Source organism: Geotrypetes seraphini, chromosome 2 (genome assembly GCF_902459505.1).
Source record: "Geotrypetes seraphini chromosome 2, aGeoSer1.1, whole genome shotgun sequence".
NCBI lineage: Eukaryota > Metazoa > Chordata > Amphibia > Gymnophiona > Dermophiidae > Geotrypetes > Geotrypetes seraphini.
In genome coordinates, this window is record NC_047085.1 from 15,538,198 (window position 1) to 15,556,308 (window position 18,111).

The 18,111-nt window shown below is 43.1% G+C and overlaps 1 protein-coding gene across 3 annotated transcripts in view; it reads left to right on the forward strand.

Annotated features, from left to right (window-relative positions):
* LOC117355354 (secreted Ly-6/uPAR-related protein 1-like) overlaps positions 1-14,419 on the forward strand; it is a 201,693-nt gene extending 187,274 nt beyond the window's left edge. For 2 of the 3 annotated variants that reach the window (XR_004538346.1, XR_004538345.1), the window contains exons 2-3: positions 6,625-6,759; positions 12,043-14,419. Coding sequence is in view for 1 of the 3 variants with exons in the window: in XM_033933787.1 (XP_033789678.1) it covers positions 4,345-4,396; positions 6,625-6,759; positions 12,043-12,344 (489 nt within the window). In the remaining 2 variants the exon portion in view is untranslated. Of the gene's footprint in view, positions 1-4,261; positions 4,397-6,624; positions 6,760-12,042 lie in introns of those variants that run through there. The other variant, XM_033933787.1, reaches the window with a different exon arrangement.
* Positions 14,420-18,111: the final 3,692 nt, after the last annotated feature.

Genomic DNA, 18,111 nt, shown 5'->3' on the forward strand with positions numbered 1-18,111 from the left:
ATGCGTTCCACAGCTTAACTATTCTGTAAGTGAAAATTTTTTTCCTCCTATTGGTTTTAAAAGTATTTCCCTGTAACTTCGTCGAGTGTCCCCTAGTCTTTGTCATTTTTGATGGAGTGAGAAATCGACCCAATTGTACCCGTTTACTCCACTCAGGATTTTGTAAATTTCAATCACATCTCCCCCCCTCCCCCCTGTAATAGACGCCTAAGTGTGACTGAGAAGAGATATAGGCGCCTATTTTTTTTAGATATCATTTACAGAATTTCCCCCTTTATTATCATCAATTCGTGAGATATAAATCACAAGTATTATGAAAACTTCATCCTGCCCATTAGCTGCTTGAGGTTATAAACATTAGACCTCAGCGGCTCCACTTAAAACCAACTTGAGCCTTTTGGTTTTTGAGTGGAGCGGCCAAGGTCAAATGTTATAATTTCAAGCTGCTAAAGGTTGAGTATTGGGAAATGTACCACCTTCCTTTTTTTTTGTTTCTTGTTTTAAAAAAGAATATGTGTTTTATTGAATTTAAATAAATCATTACAATTGAATACTAATACAATTTAACTAATTAAAAATACAAAACAAAACAAAATTATTAGATAAGTAAAATAAAGAGGTCCTTTTACTAAGCTAAATACCAGGGTTGTCGTAACATAATGAAAACAGAAACATTACAAATCTTACTCCTTCATAGCCAATAAGCAGTTCCAAATCTTTTTAAATTTCTTCTTATTGCCACACTTAATTGCATATATTTTCTCAGATTTGCTGTATAAACAGACCATGTTCCACCATATGTTATAGTCTTTCCAATTAATTAAAATTGTTTAGGTTGGTTGTTTGTTTCTAGCATTGTATTGCTTGTTCTCTTAGGCTTCCGCGGCTGGCTGCATGACCCGCAAACCCACTACAATCATTGTATTGCTTGTAGAGTCTGGCTTTCTTGATATTTCCATTTTAGTTTTCGTCTGCACTTTTCTTCCATGACTAATATGGCGTTCCTTACTCTGTATTAGGTGAGATTCTTGCTGTGTTCTTCATGTGTGAAGAATTATGCTAATATGTTGTGTCTCTCTACGAGGGTGTTTTGCCTGGCCGTACCTGTCACAACAGGCCAGCACAAAACAGGTTGGCACTCTCTGACGTAAATGAAATGATTTCTTCTTCTTTGTAAATACTATCTTCCTTCTTAAAAGAAGCTAAATTTGCGTCAAAATGTCCAGCGCTTCATACGCTTTTCTGCGCTATATAAGTGATAAATAGTGGTAGCAGTTATCCTGATATTAGTTACTTAAGGTTTCGTAAACATTTGAAAACTTTTTATATGACTTGTTGTAATATTCATATTATGATGATATTTTAATTATTCATTGCTTTTGAATTTTCCTGTAGATTTTTTGACCTCTTTGAATGTAGATCACCTTGAACCTTTTTGGTATAGTGCGATTAATAAGTTGTGTATTAGATTAGACCCTGTTATATAATAGAAATCAGTGGGCCAGACTGACAGGCACGGCTCGGCAAAATGGAAGGATCAATAGCTCATTCTAGTTTCTCAGTAGCAGGTACATCACGGGAAGAAATATGATCATGTGACTCCTTATCTGATAGAATCTCATTGGCTACCCATCAATCAAAGAATAACATATAAAATAGCATTATTAGTATTCAAAACAATAACTTCTAATGAACCTCAGTTTATTGATCGTCTACTAATTCCCCACGTTTCAAACCGCCTTCTTCGATCTAACACCCAAGAGCTACTTATGGTCCCTTCATTAAAAATAATAGGAACTAGACGCCACGATATTTTTTCAGTCAAAGCACCGCTTATTTGGAATACTCTCCCTTTATATATTAGAAACATCAAAGACCTCACTTTATTTAAAACTAACCTAAAAACATTTCTCTTCAAAGCTTCTTTTAATCTTTAAAAAGGAATTTTTTTCCTCGATAATTTAAAATAATAAAAAGTGAAAAGTCTTTAAAAAGGAATTTACTCTTTTTATACCCCATCCCTAGTGTTTTTTTTCCTATCCTTTATAGTTTTCTTCTCTTCCCAGTGGGGAAACAACAATCTTGTAACTTTTATTCCCTTATGTTCTTTCCCAATTATTCCAGTTTTGTCTGTATTGTTAGTCTGTCTTGACCCTGTTTCTTTTTTTTCTTTTTTTTTTTTTTAGGTGATAATAATATTTTTAATTGTTTTATCCCAACTTAACTGTTATGTTATTCGCTTAGAATTTATTAAGCGAACCATTAAATCTAAATAAACTTGAAACTTGAAACTACATTGGTAATCAAGATCCCAGTGTAATATTTGCAATGCATTTTTTCCTACCAGGGAATAGTTTGAGTCCAGGGAATTAGGGCTGTTGTGGTTCGATAAGTTTTCTGTATAGGTTGAGTCTTTTATTTTATTTTTTATTTTATAGCAGGGTTTTGGGTTATTTCACATAATGGCAGGAGGAGGGAGACTGTACAGCTCTTACGGAGATGATACCACAAATTGAATAATAATTTTATAAGGTGAGTTGTATAGGGAAGGTTCCTAGCCCCTTTGTTGGGGGACTATGGAGCGTGCCACTAAACTGATGACTTGGGGTTTATACTGAGATTCGCAGAGCTGCCAGGTTACCCAGTTCCAACGGGGAGATTTAAGGCCAGTTCTGGCGCAGTTACAGTCTCACCACCCTGAGCTTGTGGGTTCAAATCTCTGGCTGCTCCTTGTGACATAAGAACATAAGAAGCGCCATCTCCGGAACAGACCCTAGGTCCATCGAGTCTGGCGATCTGCACATGTGGTGGCCCCGCCAGGTGTACCCTGGCATAGTTTTAGTCCCCATACCGCTCTAAGCTTCTCATAAAGAGAAGTGCATCTAGCTTACCCTTACCCATGTCACTTCATGCCACTCATGAGGGGATTAAGTGAATTGCCTGGGCAATTCACTTAATCCCCTCATTGCCCCAGGTACACTAGATAAAGTATGAGCCCACCAGGGCAGATAGGGAAATATGATAAAATACCTGGAGGTAAAACCACTTAGGTATACAAATAATTAAATAAATGATGTGTTATGGGATCTCCAGCATGGATTCCACTGGGTAGAATAATTCCCACACTGCTTTGGGGTATAATTTTAAAACGAGGATTGGCCAACAAGTCTTGTCTCCCTTCTGGGGCAGAGTCATGTTATATCTCTGGATTTCACACCCATTTACGAGACTTTGTAAAATAATGGTATCAGTTCAGAGGGTTGTTTCCCGAGGGCCTGAAACGAACTAGTGGGAATATTTTTGTATAGATGGCCATTAGGGCTCGCTTATGTTTTATACAAGGGGCTGCTGAAAAGTTCTCAGCCCCAGCCAACAGAGCTGGGGCAGTCTCCATCAAGGGCTATACACTTAGTCCAGCGATGTTCCACTTTTTTGTTCCGTATGTTTCCGACAGAATGAAAAAAGTGGGAAATCACTGGACTAAGTGGATAGCCCTCAGTGGAGACTGCCCCAGCTCTGTTGGCTGGGCTGAGAACGTTTCAGCGGCCCCTCGTATCTCTTAAAGCTTATTTAAAAGTTGAGGAGGGATGGTTATGATGTACAGAAATGTTACATTGGCTTTCCTTCCCCCATACCCCCTGTTGCCACCTCAAATATTTCTATCTAGAGGTGCCACTAGGGTTTTTCAGCTTGGAGAAATATGATAGATTCCTATAAAATACTGAGAGGAGTACGGTAGATGTGAATCACTTGTTTACTCTTTCTAAAAATACTAGGACTAGGGGGCATATGATGAAGCTACTTAGAAGTAGATTTAAACCAAACTGGAGAAAATATTTCTTCCCACAGCGTGTAGCTAATCCCTGGAATTTGTTGCCAGAGAATGTGGTAAAAGCAGTTAGCTTAGCAAGGTTTTAAAAAAAGTTTTGAATAATTTCCTAAAAGTCCATAAGCCCAAAGTTGGACTTGGGAAGCAACATAAAATCTGTTTTACTCTTTTGGGATCTTGCCAGGTCCTTGTGACCTAGATTGGCCACTTTTGGAAACATGATACTGGGCTTGATGGACCTTCGATCTGTCCCAGTATGGCAACTCCTTACGAGTATGTTCTTATGAGTACACCCACGTCAAAGATTTAGCCTGGCATAATTAGGGCTCCACCTTAGAAACCAGTTGAAGATGGTGAACAGAATTATGACTAATGCATGGAAGTCCTGGAAATGTTCACTTCCTTATGAATAAAATTACTGTACGGGACACACAACCTGAAGGCAATTTCTGAGTGGATATATAAGGTTCTTCTAATGGATCCAACTCATTCTAGTCTGAAAGCATCAGCTGAAGATGAAGCTCGCTCTGTTCTCCCTGATGGCTGCAGCTCTCTGTCTGCACATGGGTAAGTGGGATGCTGAAGATAGATCTCACCTTTCGAGACGACAAGTTTTCAAGTTTGCTGCTTTGTGGCTTCCTGTGTCACCGTTAATGCTTCTGTTTTCCTGCATTTAAATGTTGCTTCCTCTTTCAACCTATCTGTAAGTCTTTATTTTTAGTTTGAAAAATAGTAATGACAGCTATATTAGGAAAAAGAAACAAATATGATTCAAAATGCTTTTTTTCAACATTAACAACAAATTACCATAAGGCTAAATTTGCTAATGGTCTTAAGAGTTCTTCAGTAAACTCTTCTATTTTTCATGGCCAAAAGGAATTAGGAGGCTTGGGTGTAGGCGATGGCTCCTGAAACGTGTCTTGGGGACCCCTTACGTTTTCCGGATATCCGCAATGAATATGCAAAAGATGAATTGCAAATAAGAAATCTCTGGGGTGTGTACATCTGTCTCATGTACATTCACCGTGGACATCCTGAAAACTAGCTAGGTGACGGGGTCCCTAGGACAAATTTGGAAAGCCTTGGCCTACAGAAATAATTCATAGCAGTAGTGTGAAGCGTTTCAGCCTTTGGGAAGCAGAGCTGAGCTTGTGATGTCATAATGCCTCATTCCACCAATAAGAGCCAACCTCATCAGTGATGTCACAATGGCTTGAATGTCCTGCACTCCCCTCTGCCCTCCAACCCAGCCACCAGATTAACCCTTCCCCTTAACTGTATCCATGACATCCTGTTTGTTTGTCTTGGCTGTTTAGATTGTAAGCTCTTTGGAGCAGGGACTGTCTTCTTTGTGACTCTGTACAGCACTGTGTGTGTCCAGTAGTGCTATAGAAATAATTCATAATAGTAGTAGTAGTGTGTTTGGTCTTTGCGAAGCAGAGCTGAGATTGTGATGTCATAATGCCTCATTCCAACCAATAAGAGCCAACCTCATCAGTGATGTCACAATGGCTTGATTGTCCTGTAGTCCCCTCTGCCCTCCAACCCAGCCAGCAGATTAACCCTTCCCCTTAACTGTATCCATGACATCCCATTTGTCTGGTGGTAACTGTAAGCTCTTTGGAGCAGGGACTGTCTTCTTTGTGACTCTGTACAACGCTGCGTGCGTCTGGTAGCACTTTAGAAATAATTCATAGCAGTAGTACAATTTGCCATGGTTGTCCTTACAATGCAAGGTTTCCAGTACAACTTATACCTAATTCAGCACACAGAAAGTTACAGTCTGTGATCCAAGTTATTCTTATGTGACACATACGGGTTCTGGTGCCAATATACATCTCTTTGTAGTCTATCGGTCAGGGGTAGGGTTTTAGGTGAAGAGGTATGTCTTTTTTATTGCTTTCCTAAAGCTGAGGAGTCCTTCAAGGGATCTGATCTGCGGGAGGGGGGAGCAGTCAATTCCAGTGGCTCTTTAAGGCACCGATGAGCAGTGGCGTAGCAAGAAAGGTTGTTGCCCAGGGTGGTGGTACCCATGCACCGTGTGTCCCCCCCCCCTCCCATCTGCACTGCATGCCCCTGTAAGGATTGAAGTGACCCCACAATGTGAGGTTGTAGGGGTTCTGTTAGGCGTCCTTACAAAACGCCAGGTCCCGAGTTCAATACCGTCACTGAAGATTCACCAGGAAGTAGACTCAAATAAGAAGCACAGCCAGAGGTGATGGCATAAAGAATATAGTATAGAAATAGGCTTACAGAAAAGTAGGATTCATAAAAGTTACAATTACAGAGACTGCTTCTGTGTTCTTGTGAATGAGAGAGAGAGAGAAAAGGGGGGTGGGGAGGGTGATGTCCCAATAGCTATGCTGACAGCCCCCATCCCCATGTACCTCTTGAAATTATTGCCTACTGCTGCCTACAATATAGAACCAGGGCCTTATTGTATACTAGCTGAAACATGGCGTAAATCCTTGCAACTAAATTGCTGCAGGGTCCCCGTATTCTATAACCGTGTGCGTAAATCGCAGGAACACCCCCTCATCTGCCCATGACTCTCTCATAGCTGTGCCCCCTTTTTGGAACCGCGCATACATTTTAATTCATTCATTAGTGCTTTTTTTTTATTTATTACACAAGCTTCTCCCCCTTCCAGCTCTCTCCATCCCTTACTCTACAGCGTTGCCTTTTCAGGGCCGATTGACTCTGGGACTAGGGACACCTGGAACAGGAACATCAATGTATCGCACCGAGACAGTTCAGAAAATATATCAAAATAAAGTCATTGGTTTTTCTTGCAGGTCACGCCTTGAAGTGCTACACATGTTTGCCGCAGCCAAACAACCATGAATGCCTGCACGAGACTCTTTGTCCATCAAATGCCACCCACTGTGTGACTGTCATTGTACCACCCCCAATGTCCAATAATGGCTCAGGTACAGTATACCACACACCGTATTTACACTGGGGATATTCTCACTGCTTAATGATACCCAGGGGGACGATGGGATCCACTGTATAAAATATAGACCCAGAAATGAGAGAACTCCATGAGACACGAGATTTAACCATGTACTGTGACCTTTAGTAGGTCACTTCGTCTCTTTGTGAGTATGATCTCTTCCAGGTTTTTCACTTGATATACTACCTATAATTAAATATCTAAGTGGTTTACAAAATAATTATAATAATAGAGGAAAGGACAAAGGAGTAAGGAAAAAAAAAAAAGAAATACAGTACTCCCCGATGTTCACGAAGGTTCCGTTCCAGGAACCCCCGCGAATGTTGAAAAACCGCGAATACGGTTTTTAGCAGGGGAGACAGGAGAGGGTAGCCGGAGTGCTGGCGAGTGAAGGAAATCACTTGCGGTAATGCTCTGACCGCCTCTTCTTGTACTAAAATCGGGCCTCACCAATCAGGAGCTGCGTCTCAAAGCAGCTCCTGATTGGTGAGGCCCGACTTTAGTGCAGGAAGAGCGCAAGAAGAGTGATTTCCTTCACTCGCTAGCGCTCTGGCTGCCCTCTCCTGCCCGGTCATTCACGGTCGGAAAATACCGCGAATGACCGGGACCGCAAATGACCAGGGGAGCACTGTACAATATACGGAAAGAGGGGAGTCGGTAATGGGTAAGAAGGGGCTGTCTAATCTAATCTAGCCTTCGATTTATATACCGGGTCATCTCCCAGCGGAGCTCGACTCGGTTTATAATTCCTCTGAGCAGGCCAGCAAACCAGCTCCTACCTGAGCCGATAGGGGAGAGGCGAGGGCCGAAGAAGTGGAGGGGGGGACATTGACCGAATACATCTTCAAAAGGGAAGGTTTTTAAATCCGCTTTGATCTTTCCTAAAGAGGATGCGAGTCGCAAGTGAGAAGGTGTTCTCTTCCCAGCTCTTTCACAGCGGTACACTTGGAAAGTTCCTTAGTTTTCTGTAGCTTGATTTCGACCTTTAATTGGCCGATGGTGAAGCGGCTGCTTTACGTAACGAAGCCAAGGTAACAGGCATTTGGAGATGCAGATCTCCCCTAAGTGCAACACTGCCAAATAAAGGGTTAATCGACACTAACTGAGGAATAACAACCGGGCTGACACGGAAAGTGATTTAACTGAGCAGGGGAAGCTCCAGGGGGTGATAGTCAGTGGCGGTTAACCAATTGTGGCCTTCGCAGCATTATCTGGTTTGTGTGAAGGCGCTCTGGCCCTGATTCTCTAACCGGCGCCGATTTTATAGGCACTGGTAGACGCCCAAGCTCAGCTAAAAATGCCATTTGAACAATGTCTGTAATTGAATTTCAAGGCTAATACCAGCAACTAAAAAGTCGGCACCTCCGTAGGTGCTTTAGGCAACCTAATGCCGCTGTGGGCGTGGCTCATGCCGGTAGGGGTGCTAGGCTGCCCAAAACACTTACGGAGGCACGGTTCACATCAAAGATAGGCACCGGAAATGTAGGCCTGGAAACCCCTGGCCTATATTTCCGGTGTCTACCTTTGCCAGAAGCACAAATTGTTCCCCGGCACCATCGTGCGATTGACACGTGCTCGGCAGCCCACTTTTAAGGCGGCCATTGACAATGGTGCCGGTTAATAGAATCTGGGCCTTTGTCACTTGCCTGAGGGGTGGAGCCAAGGGAGATATTCAGCAGCAGTGTCCAGATAGCTAATCGATCACGTAGGACCGCAAAAAGGGCCATCCTGACTCTGCCTGGCAGTTATCTATCCATGTGGGGTTACCAGAGATCCGGATTTCTCCCGACATGTCCTTCTCATAGTAACATAGTAACATAGTAGATGACGGCAGATAAAGGCCCGAATGGTCCATCCAGTCTGCCCAACCTGATTCAATTTAAACTTTTTAATTTTTTTTTCTTAGCTATTTCTGGGCAAGAATCCAAAGATTTACCCGGTACTGTGCTTGGGTTCCAACTGCCGAAATCTCTGTTAAGACTTACTCCAGCCCATCTACACCCTCCCAGCCATTGAAGCCCTCCCCAGCCCATCCTCAACCAAACGGCCATATATAGACACAGACCGTGCAAGTCTGCCCAGTACTGGCCTTAGTTCAATATTTAATATTATTTTCTGATTCTAAATCCTCTGTGTTCATCCCATGCTTCTTTGAACTCCATCACTGTTTTCCTCTCCACCACCTATCTCGGGAGCGCATTCCAGGCATCCACCACCCTCTCCGTAAATTTCCTAATATTGCCCTTGAATCTACCACCCCTCAACCTCAAATTATGTCCTCTGGTTTTACCATTTTCCTTTCTCTGAAAAAGATTTTGTTCTACATTAATACCCTTCAAGTATTTGAACGTCTGAATCATATCTCCCCTGTCCCTCCTTTCCTAGAGTCTAGGGTATACATATTCAGGGCTTCCAGTCTCTTCTCATACGTCTTCTGGCGCAAGTCGTCTATCATTTTCGTCGCCCTCCTCTGGACCGCTTCAAGTCTTATTACGTCCTTCGCCAGATACGGTCTCCAAAACTGAACACAATACTCCAAGTGGGGCCTCACCAATGACCTGTACAGGGGCATCAACACCTTCTTCCTTCTACTGACTACGCCTCTCTTTATACAGCCCAGCATCCTTCTGGCAGCAGCCACTGCCTTGTCACACTGTTTTTTCGCCTTTAGATCTTCGGACACTATCACCCCAAGGTCCCTCTCCCCGATCCAAATCTATTTGGTTAAAAAGTCATCAAAACTAAATAGCAAAAACACCACACTCTTTAGAGAAAACTGTATGGCTCTCGTGGCAAAGCTAAGGGCTGTAATTCATATTGTATACCTCAGACAGTGGACCATTTTACCCAATAAAGGGTTATGTTCACTCCTATTTACTTCATAGGTTGCCCATCACCTACCGACTCTCAAATAGTTTAACGTTTACTTTGTATTATAATGAACTGCTTAAAACCGTATCCTTCAATGGCAACAGGTGTCAAACTGTTTTGCTGGACACAGTCAGGGCTCCTTTAACTAAGCCGCGGTAGCGGTTTAACGTGGGTAATAGCGCGCGCTAAACCGCCGTCCGCGCTAGCCGCCACCCCCTCCTCTCGAGCAGGCGGCAGTTTTTCGGCTAGCGCGGGGGTTAGCGCCTGATGAAAAGTTGCGCGCGCTGAAGCCGCTAATGCGGCTTCGTGAAAGGAGCCCTCAGTCTTGGTGCCTGACAGACTTTGCCTAAAGGAAGTCGGCAAAACAGGTGCAGAGCAACTCTTACTTTCTTCAAAAACTCTTACGGCCTCTTTTACAAAGCCCTTAGAATCTCTATGGGCTTCAGGGCCATTAGCGCAGCGCAGCCGCGGCTTTGTAAAATAGGCCGTTAAACTTGCATCTTTACTTCTCTGTCTCTTTCAACATCTTAAATGGCAGTACTTATCTTGCCAACTCTGCCTCTTAATGAGGCCTGGAGCCGTTGCTGCGATATACTCGAATCAAATCCGAAGCCGTTGCTGCAATAAGATTTAGACGAGTCCGGCGCAGCCTGCGTTTCGTGGGATTAACAAATTACTTCAAGTGCAGCAGAGGCTGGACAGCATCGCGCCACTCTTTTGCCGATTCAAAGCAACCAAAAGAAGGACATGTCCGGGGAAAGTTAGATCCTGCTTCCATCAAAAACATTTTACCCTCCTTGTCCAATCCATCATCCTTTCCAGATTGGACTATTGCAACTCCATCTACTTAAGCCTAACTAAGAAAAACCTTCACAGACTTCAGCGGATTCAGGATGCCTCAGCCAAGCTCATCTTCGCTAAAAGTAAATTTGACCATGTCTCCCCGCTCCTGGCCAAGCTTCACTAGCTTCCGATAATCACCAGGGTCCACTTTAAATGCACCTATTTAGCTTTCAAAATCCTACACGGTATCCTCCCTCCCTTTATCCCTCTTTCTTGGAATTCCTCAAACCCTAATACCACCAGATCCTCCCACAAATTAAAACTATCCTTCCCCTCGCTAAAAGGCATTTCCCACACAGGAAAGCTAGGGACCTCCCTCCACTTCAAAATCACTGAGCTCTGGAACAACCTTACCTCCCCTCTTCGGAACTTGAGCTCTCTCCAAGTTTTCCGCAAACATCTGAAAACCTGGCTTTTCTCAAAAATGTAAGCCTCTCTCCAACTTTGGTATCCCAAGTCCTCAAAAAAAACTCTTCATATCTGGCATCCCAAGTCCTCTAAATATTCTTTATACTTTGACCTCTAACCCATTGTTGTAGTTCCTTCCTATTTCATCTACTGTAAACCGTGCCAAGCTCTACGAACGTGGAGATGATGCGGTATACAAACCTAAGGATTAGATTAGATTAGAAATCTTGGCATATGGTAACCTTATTAATGCCAGACAGTCAGTCATTTCCTTGAGGCACAGAATGAAGCAAAGCTTCAAATAAATAAATATTATTTCAGATGCTTAAAGCCTTGGCTCTCAACCCAGTCTTCCAGGTAATTCAGCCAGTCTGTGTTTTAGGATATCTCAATGAATGGGCCTGATCTCCACACACTGGAGACGACGCCTGCAAATCCGTCTCATGCATATTCATTGTGGGAATCCCAAAAACTTGACCCATTAGCCATCCCTTGAGGACCACTGCCATAAGTGGAGAAGTTCAAAAGGGCCTTGCTGCTCCATCCTAACATTAGCTGGTTGTAACTGAGCGTTTTAAAATCTCCCAAGGACTGGAGGGAGCAGAGGTTGGCTCAAGGGGATGGAGGACTAAGCCGGCTAATGTCCATCTTCTTCACTGGACAAACAAGAAAATGCCCAGATATTCCGCTGTGAAAAATGGAAGTCCAAAACAAAAGAGGCAGAAGACTGTGGAATCCAATGATCTTGACGAGATGTTTATTAAAATATCATGAGATCAGAACAATCTCCGCTTCATTGAGTGACTGGCATGTGGTGGGTCCACATCCCAGCACATGTCAGTCACTCAATGAAGTGGAGATTGTTCTGATTTCATTGATTTTATTGTAATAAACGTCTCATCAAGATCATTGGATTCCACAGTCTTCTGCCTCTTTTGTTTTGTTCATCTTCTCCACTGGCCACCTAAGCTCAGGGATCACCTCTGTGCAGAGGAGAAGACAGAATACATCTTAGTGATTATGTTCTGGGCTACTAGATTTAGGAAAATGTTTAGTTGCAGGCCCTCTAGTTTCCTGATGTGCATGAATTGTATTTTGTGTCCCTCACTGTCTTTTTTCTTTTGTTGTTGGTTAGGACACAATCAGTTTCCCATGATTGCTAAAACATGCAACGTAACGTGTTTGTCAGGCGAGCAAGAATATAATGGAGTGAAATATTCCGCTTCCTGCTGCCAGAGTGACCTGTGCAATAATGGTGGAGCCATAAATGAAACTACAACTAGAGGAACAAGTGGAACAACGAGTGGACAGACAACAGCGAGTGGACAGACAAGTGGAACGAGTGGACAGACAAACGGAGCAACCAATGTCATCTCAATGGGCCTCATCTCAGTAGGTCTTATCAGCCTCCTGCTTCAGTTGGCCTCTAAAATGTGAGAGAAGAGACCAATTTCGTCCAGGCGCCCTCTCTTTCTCAGCTTGGGAGATAAGCCTCTATTAAACAGGTCCTAAATAGATTCGTCCATGACAAATTTATTTAATCTTGCACACTTCAGGTAATGAACTCTGTAAAAATCTGTGCCTGGGCTGTACATCAACTCAGTTCATATAGGAGATGTTCAAAATTAAGTAAAATGTCAGCAGTTATTAAACCACAATTTGTTCTCTGTATATTTTCACAATCAATTAGATTGGATTCGTCATACTAATGTAGAAAGTTAATTCTGTAAAGAAGGCAGAAACAGTTAGGTGGCAAAAACGAATGGAAATGATCAGAATGCCACCATTTATACATCTGTGAGTGCTCACATATTCATAAATGGCAAATTCCAGCAGCACTCTATTCTGTAAAATGAAATGGTGCATAGTTTAAAAGTGGGTGTACACATGTATACTACTGTATAATTTATGAGCATTTTTCAGTAATCCACAGAAAATTCATAGCTACTAAGCAAACCAGACAAATTGTTTTTCACTTAACGTATAATTAAACTGTAGAATTTGTGGCCAGAGAATGTAGCAAAAGCAGTTAGCTCAACAGGGTTTAAAAAAGAAAAAAAGGGGGGGGGGGCTTAAAGAAATCCATAAACCATTATTGAGATGGACTTGTAAAAATCCACTGCTCATTTTGTTCTGTTGTAGTCTTTTGGCATCTTGTCAGGTACTTGTGACCTGGGTTGGCCACTGTTGAAAACAGGATGCTAGGCTTGATGGACCGTCAGTCTGTCCCAGGATGGCCACTCATGCTCTTATGTAATGTCTCCCTATAACCTTCTGTTAAGCTGGACCTAACTTGTGGAATAAGCTGCCCATTGAATTGCAATCGATGAAAAGTTAATTGGGTTTTCGTAAGCTATTGAAAATGTGTCTTTTTAACTCAAAACGTTTGTACCATGCAATGAACGCTATAACATGGATAGTAAGGTGAGTCGGAATGCTATGGGTAACAGCTGTTTATTGAGGTCTTTTACATAGTTAATGAGCGAATTTAATGAAGGTTGCAATTAGATGATTGTTATATTTGGGGTGGGTCCTGTGGATATGATGGTATAATTACTCATAAGAATTGTTATTGCACAATGAGATGTTTTGTCAGTTTATAACTTGTTATGAGCTGGTTTTCTCATAGAATTGTAAACTGCTATAGCACTTTAGTTTTCAACAGTATATTAAGTATTAAAATCAAATCAAACCAACTTTCAATCATTCATTCAGGGATTGATACTGTCAAGACTAGATTATCGTAACTCGCTCTATCTTGGAATAGCTAAGACAAAGAGTGAGGCTCTACCATTATTGCAGGTGTCCCTGTCTTGCTGCGTCTTGTCAGCTAGAAACCGGCGTTTCAGCCACCATTCGGTGGCTTTCTTCAGGGTATGCTGTGAGGTCTGCAGTTTGTCTTTGTAAATAGTAGGTTCACTGACCTGATTGGGAACAGGGCAGTCCATCAATTTGAATTTTGGCGGGAAAATCGGTTGGTCAGAAATTACTGGTGTTTCCAGGAGGGCTCACATTCCACCTATTTTAAAAACAGTGGCGCTGGCTTCTGATACAACAAAGAGCACACCACAAGGTGCTATCCCCCAGTTCATCAAGTTTTGTATCAGATGGCCCCCGTGTGTTTTCAAACTCTTTTGGAAATATATCGACCAGGAAGAATGTTGAGGTCCGAGGGTGGGATGAGGCTGACAGAGACCAGGGAATTGGGAATGCATTATGCTGTGACCAAGGTTGCAATGTTTTCTATAGCTGGTGTGAACATGTGGAACGCGTTACCAGGACATTTGCGACTTTATGCTAATCGTGTGAAGTTTAAGAAGTCACTGAAAACACAGCTATGCCTTAGCGCATTCATGTAAATATGTTGTAAGCCGATATGAAGGTGTGAAGAAAGAGGATGTCTTTGTTTTATGTAATGGTATCTGTTTTAATGCTATGTATGTTTCTTGGAATCCGCTTAGTCTTAGGCGGTATGTACATTTTTTTTTAAATAAATAAAATATTGGGCAGTTTAAAAACCATGGGCCAGCACTGAATCTGTTATGAATGACCAACATGAGAGAAGATGACACAGCCGATTGCTACTATACATTACAATATTTTTTTTTTTTTTTTTAATCTTTATTGATTTTCAAACTTTGACAGTGCAATACAATTAATTGAACATAAAACACAGTATAAAAACGCACTATTAACTACACAGGTAATACATAAAACAATCATTTTCTCCCACCCTCATCCCAATTATTAATACAATAAGACATATGATGTGATTACAATATTATAATTAAGTAATTGTAATCCTCAAAGTACATTTCCCTCCCCCACCCACCCACCCTGGATGTGTAAGGAAATCTAAGAAAAAGAGAGATACATGACCCTTAATGCGAGGTAATAAACGTAGTCAATGGGCTCCAGACTTTATTAAATGAATTACGAAACCCCACACATTCCGCATTCATTCTCTCATATTTATATGTGGTACACACATTTGCCCACCAAAATGCGTAAGTAAGTCTGTCGTGGCTCTTCCAGTTACGTGTGACCATTTGGACAGCTATTCCCATCATGATAAAAAAAAGACGGCTTTTATATTTGTCCAAAGTAGGCTTAACGTGTAGTAACATACCACAAATTATGGTTTCGTAAGTTAAGGGAATAGATGACTCAAGAATAAGATTTATTTGTCCCCAAATTGACCTCCAGAAATTTAGTATCAATGGAGAAAAATATAACAGATGATCCAGAGTCCCAATATTAATATGACAAATGCCAGCATCTATTACAATGCGGTATTGAATTTGATAGCACATACAGTATGAGTTAGCGCAGTGGTTCCCAGTCCTGTCCTGGAGGACCACCGTCCATCTGGGTTTTTGGGATAGCCCTAATGCGTGGGGCCTATCTGCATGCCTGTCACCTCCATTATATGCAAATCTCTCTCAAGCTAGCCCAAAAACCCGACTGGCTGGTGGCTGTTCAGGACAGTGCTGGAAACCACTGTGTTAATATATTTATATCGCCCTAAAAGGCGCTTTTTGCACACTAGCACACCTTGTGGTGACACTAGAATCTTAAGTTGAGGGTAGGCAGTCCATAGTTCCTGGGCAATGTGGTATGATCCACTGTGCCTCTATCTTTGAGCCTCTCCCATTGCATATCATGGTGTGTGCTATGAGATCAGAGCCAGTTTTCCAGAAGTCTATGGGGAGGAGGAGGAGGGGAAGAGGAAGGTGGACAGAGCTGTTGCAATAATGATTGCATGCTCGCATGCAGACAGGATCCTTGCTGGGGCAGTCTAGTGTTTAAAAGGAATATGCCCCCTTTTTAAAAAATTCAATTTTCTATACCAGGGGTGTCATATGTCGGTCCTCGAGGGCCGCAATCCAGTCGGGTTTTCAGGATTTTCACTAAAATGTAATTCTATCCCCCCCCTTACTCTTCTCTTCTATATATAAGTTCATGTAAACCTTTTTTTCCCCTTCTCTTCCTATATTTTAAGTTCTTGTAAACCGTGCCGAGCTCCACAACATCCGTGGAGATGATGCGGTATATAAACTTAAAGTTTAGTTTAGGATTTCCCCGATGAATATGCATGAGATCTATTTGAATATACTGCTTTCATTGTATGTATATAGATCTCATGCATATTCATCGGGGAAATCCTGAAAACCCGACTGGATTGCGGCCCTCGAGGACCGACATTTGACACCCCCCCGTTCTATACCATTCTCCCAAGGGAACTCGGAATGGTTTACATGAATTTATTCAGGTACTCAAGCATTATCCCCTGTCTGGCCCGGCAGGCTCACAGTCTATCTAATGTACCTGGGATAATGGAGTAGGGTTGCCAGATTTTCCAATCGGAAAATTCAAAACCCCTAGACCCGCCTCCCAGGCCCGCCCATCCTTGCCTTATAATGCCCTAATCCCGCCCTAGCCCCACCCCCACTAACTGCTCTTGTCGGTTAGGGAGGAAGTCCATGCATGCATGGATGCCACGTGATGACATCATGTGACATCATCACGTGGCATCCCCACATGCGTAGACCACCCCCCTGCCCGATGTGATTTGAGGAGGCTTTTCAAAACCTGGACAAAGTGCCGGGTTTTGAAAAGTTATCCGGACCCCCGGGGAAATCTGGATGTCTGGTAACCCTATAATGGAGGGTTTACGTGACTTGCCCAGGGTCACAAGGAGCAGTGTGGGTTTGAACCCACAACACTAGGGTGCTGAGGCTGTAGCTTTAACCATTGCGCCACATTCTACCCTCTGGGTGGATTTCCCTAATATGTGAGAATTTAACTGTTTCACCACAAGAGGCAGAGCTGAGCAAAACTATAATCCCAAGTAGGGTGATGGGGTGAAGTGGATTTTGGACACGTGTCAGCATTTACCTTCCTATGTGCAAGAGGGCTTAACATCTAAATTGTATTTTGGGCAACAGAAGGTGATGTAGTTTGCCCATGGGTACAATGTGTGGCATGGTTCTCATTAAGTTTTGGGCATGCTGGGTGATGCAGGGAGGTCTGTGCCCTGGAATCAGCATGCCACTTGTGATGGGCAACCCAGGAGCTGCCCACCACTTGGGATGCAGAGTTACCGTGGGGAAAGTAGGATTCCTTCTGTATTACCCCCACTTTGAGGGGAAAATCCGCTCTAGACAGGCTGGGACCCAGAACGAGGAGAAGAGGCAGCTCAAAGAATACTTCCATTGGGGAACAAGGGCTTGCTGGAGCAATAAAAAGGGGTTGCCTAGCAACACAGAAGCCACAGGGGCTAGAGAATTCTTGACTCATGTCACTAGGGGGCAGCAACCTTCCTGAAAAGGGTTCAATCCTGACCTGATTAAAATCCAGGGTCACATACTAGGCGTTTGGCTGAGGCTGAGGTTGAGGTGGGGAATTCTTGGTCCTGGGCTAGAAAGAGTAAGCAGAACCTTTTGGCGGAGCATACTGGAATACAGCCAGGCCAGTTTAGACACTATATGTCAGCAGGGATGTGATAGGACTTGGAGGTTTAGAGAAGCTGAACTGAAACCTGATGTAAAGAAGAGTGTTTCTCAACTGGGTCCTGGAGTCCCCCCCTTGCCGGTCAGGTTTTCAGGCTATCCACATTGAATTTACATAAACTTGATTTGCATTATATGCAAATGTCTTTCATGCATATTCATTATGGATATCTTGAAAACCTGACTGGCAAGGGGGGGACTCCAGGACCCAGTTGAGAAACACTGCTTTAGGATGTTTTTGGGAAAACAGCTCAGTTCGAACATTATACCTCAGTCAGAATAGGGCAGGTGTGTTGGAGACATATTAATTAAGTTGCAGGCCAAGGCAGCAGTCTTGCCGTGAATTGCTTAGCTGTGCCCGATAGCTTGGGAAAAGGGTGGAAGCTTTGCAGTTACTTGTAAGAAAAAGGGTACTTTGTGTGGGGTGACTTGAACGATAACATTTTGATGCAATTGGAGAGAGAAGTTTGCGTCACTGTTTTTGTTTGCTGTAAAGCAGTGTCCCGCAAACTTTTCCCGCCGGCGGCAAGCCAATCTCGGCGCCGGAAGGCATCCGGAAGTGCGCGGAGGCCCTCTGGCTGCGACTCTTGAGCTGTCTCTTCGGTGGGGGGATCCAGGAGGATGAGACACGCCGGCGAAGAGGAGAGTTGTCAGCGCCGGCGAGAGGCACGTCCTAGAAGCAGTCAGCCGGC